This window comes from Berghia stephanieae, chromosome 5 (assembly GCF_034508935.2).
Source record: "Berghia stephanieae isolate SIO BIC M18660-M18661 chromosome 5, UCSD_Bste_1.3, whole genome shotgun sequence".
NCBI classification, from domain to species: Eukaryota; Metazoa; Mollusca; class Gastropoda; order Nudibranchia; family Aeolidiidae; genus Berghia; species Berghia stephanieae.
This window is the reverse complement of record NC_088364.1, coordinates 3,384,053-3,386,552: the sequence shown is the minus strand read 5'-3', so window position 1 is coordinate 3,386,552 and position 2,500 is coordinate 3,384,053. Positions and strand designations below refer to the sequence as shown.

The 2,500-nt window shown below is 37.5% G+C and overlaps 1 protein-coding gene across 1 annotated transcript in view; it reads left to right on the top strand.

Annotated features, from left to right (window-relative positions):
• The window catches only part of LOC144972253 (von Willebrand factor A domain-containing protein 3A-like), a 60,896-nt gene that overhangs the window by 18,051 nt on the left and 40,345 nt on the right, over positions 1-2,500 (top strand). The window contains exons 17-18 of the mRNA XM_078913300.1: positions 631-705; positions 1,115-1,209. Coding sequence (XP_078769426.1) covers positions 631-705; positions 1,115-1,209 — 170 coding nt within the window. The remainder of the gene's footprint in view (positions 1-630; positions 706-1,114; positions 1,210-2,500) is intronic.

Below are 2,500 nucleotides of genomic sequence, written 5' to 3'. Positions count from 1 at the left end.
TCCCCCTCATGCTACCTTTATGGCAGAAGGTCAACACGATGCAGGAACGCTGTGGTCTTCCCAAGCCCGTGCTGGGATCCATCGAGCTTCGACTCCAGTGTGGTCCTCTCAGGCCAAACAGCCACTCCTTGTTCATTTTAGTTTGTACAGTCCTGCAGAACTTGTGTGGCATCCTGCTTTCCCCCTCCACATTCACAAATGTCTGTTTCTCCTATCTTAAATGTTTCGAACATGTGGTGTTGAAGACGATTATGTTCGCAGCAACGTCAAAGTTTGAAAAGGGCAACTTGATCTTGTCTTTTGGGATGTTTTATGGACCTGTTTATCGACACGTTGACGTTATCGGCTCAGCTGTACAGTCTTTGCTTCATACCTGAAAGATACCGAGTTTGATCACACGCCACTGTATTGTGTGGTTTCGAGCAAGTCACCTTGCCCTAGCTCAATTTGCGGTGCTGCACTGCAGCTGATGCCTGGGTTAATCCAGTCTTCCCTTGGAATAGACCCTACTAGAGAGAAATTTCCCCTATGGGATGAATAAAGGGAATTTTTTTTTTGTTAGTTTATTTTATTTCTTATGCAATTAGATCAGCTTCTTATTTTTTTCAAACACTGTAATGTTTCATGCAGATTTGGAAGTCAAGCAAGGCCTTGGAAAGCACACATGGTACGACCTACTGAAGAAAACTTACAAAGTGCTTGGAAGTGAGTTGGAGTTTTTCTATCTTTTAATATTAGAACACAAGTTTTGTTCAAATGACAATTTATTGTTGTCTTTTAATCTTGGTGGGGTTTTTTTGTGTAGTTTTGTTTCTTTATGATAGCAGATTGACTTTAGTCGTTAGTCTTAAATTCCTTTTTTTAATTATCTCGATCCCCTGGGTTTTCAATAATGAACAATATCTCATAAATTGAATAATATTATGCCTGAATTCTAGGATTGTGAAATGTATTGAAAGGCTTTGAAGTAAAACAATACAAAAAATGATTAGCAAAATATCTTGATCACAAAACCCTCTGAAAACTCTGCAAGGAGCAAATTGAGAATATTTTTTTTTTTAAGTTGTAACCGTAAACAAATGAATGAGATAAAATCGAGTTGTGTTTTTTTCAGATGGGTCCTGGATCTTCAGTGTGGAGGGAGCAGAAATTTTTTGAACGCTTTCCGGACGACTGTGGAGAATGACGAGGAAATCAAACATCATATTTGTACGTATCCAAAATATGTGGGAATTCACCAAGCTATGTTGATGGGGGTTTTATTGTTGTTGTTGTTGTTGTTGTTGTTGTTGTTGTTGTTGTTTTGTTTTGTTGGTGGTTTTGGGGCTGTTTTTTTGTTTGTTTGTTTGTTTGTATGTTTGTTTATTTCTTTTATATATAGATTATATGTCCATAAAAATTTCTTTACTCAAATATTACATGTAAGGTAAATCTACTAGAAGATGCAGTTAACTCAAAATTTGTCAGAAAATTCTAAGTATAATCTTGATGATCAAAACATCTATAACCTTGTGAGTCACCCAGCACTGTATGACATGAATTACACATTTACACTTACGTACCTACATCAAGAGAAGAGAATGAAACACGCGTGTCCATTCCCAAAAGGATTTTATACATGTTTTTTTTTTTTAACACATACATGGAGGCTCGTAAAATCCTGCTTTTAACTTCATCACACTAGGAATAGTTATTTTGGGGTGTTTTTTTGTTGTTTGTTTGTTTTGTTTTGTTTGCTTTTGTTTTGTTTTGTTTTTTAGATTGTTTATTGTTTACCAGGCTAAGTCCTTCACTTAGGACTGGAGGAGACGGTTTATGAAGATTTGATACATTGACAATGATGAAACTACCAATGATTGATAGTGATCGTGATAGATTTAAAACTTTTTGCGTAAAAGATTAGACATGTAATCAAAAGTTTTAACGGCCATTGCTGTTTCTATTTGAACTCGTTGAAAGACAAGTAGAAGATGTTTATATTAAATGAATTTGTTGTTTTGTTTTGTTTGTTTGTGTGTGTGTGTGTGTGTGTGTTTTGTTGTTTTTTATTTTTCTGTTTTGTTTTGTGTTATTCAACTTTTTGAAGCTATTTCCTGGCAAACTCAATACATTAAAAAAAATTATTGTGAGCTGGTTTTTTTTTAATATATGCTTTTGCCCACGAGCTCAGACAAAACTGCTCATGATATGTTGTTGATTTGTGACAGCATGATCCTTATGATGACCCCTGACCTCTCACTTCCCCAAATTCCACCCACAGTCGTCCAAGGCATCTACTGTTCACGAGTGGAGTTCCAGATCAGGTGTACGACGTGGTCACGTGTTACATCGAGGAGGGCCGCCTCGGGCCGGGATGTGAGGCTACACACCATTCTATTCAACGTGGATGACTATGACGTCAATGGAGCCATTCCTGGACGCTACGCAAACATCACTGGCACGGCCGAGTGTCTTCGTAACATGGCCCACACCAGTGGAGGGAGATTTCACTGGTTTAGGG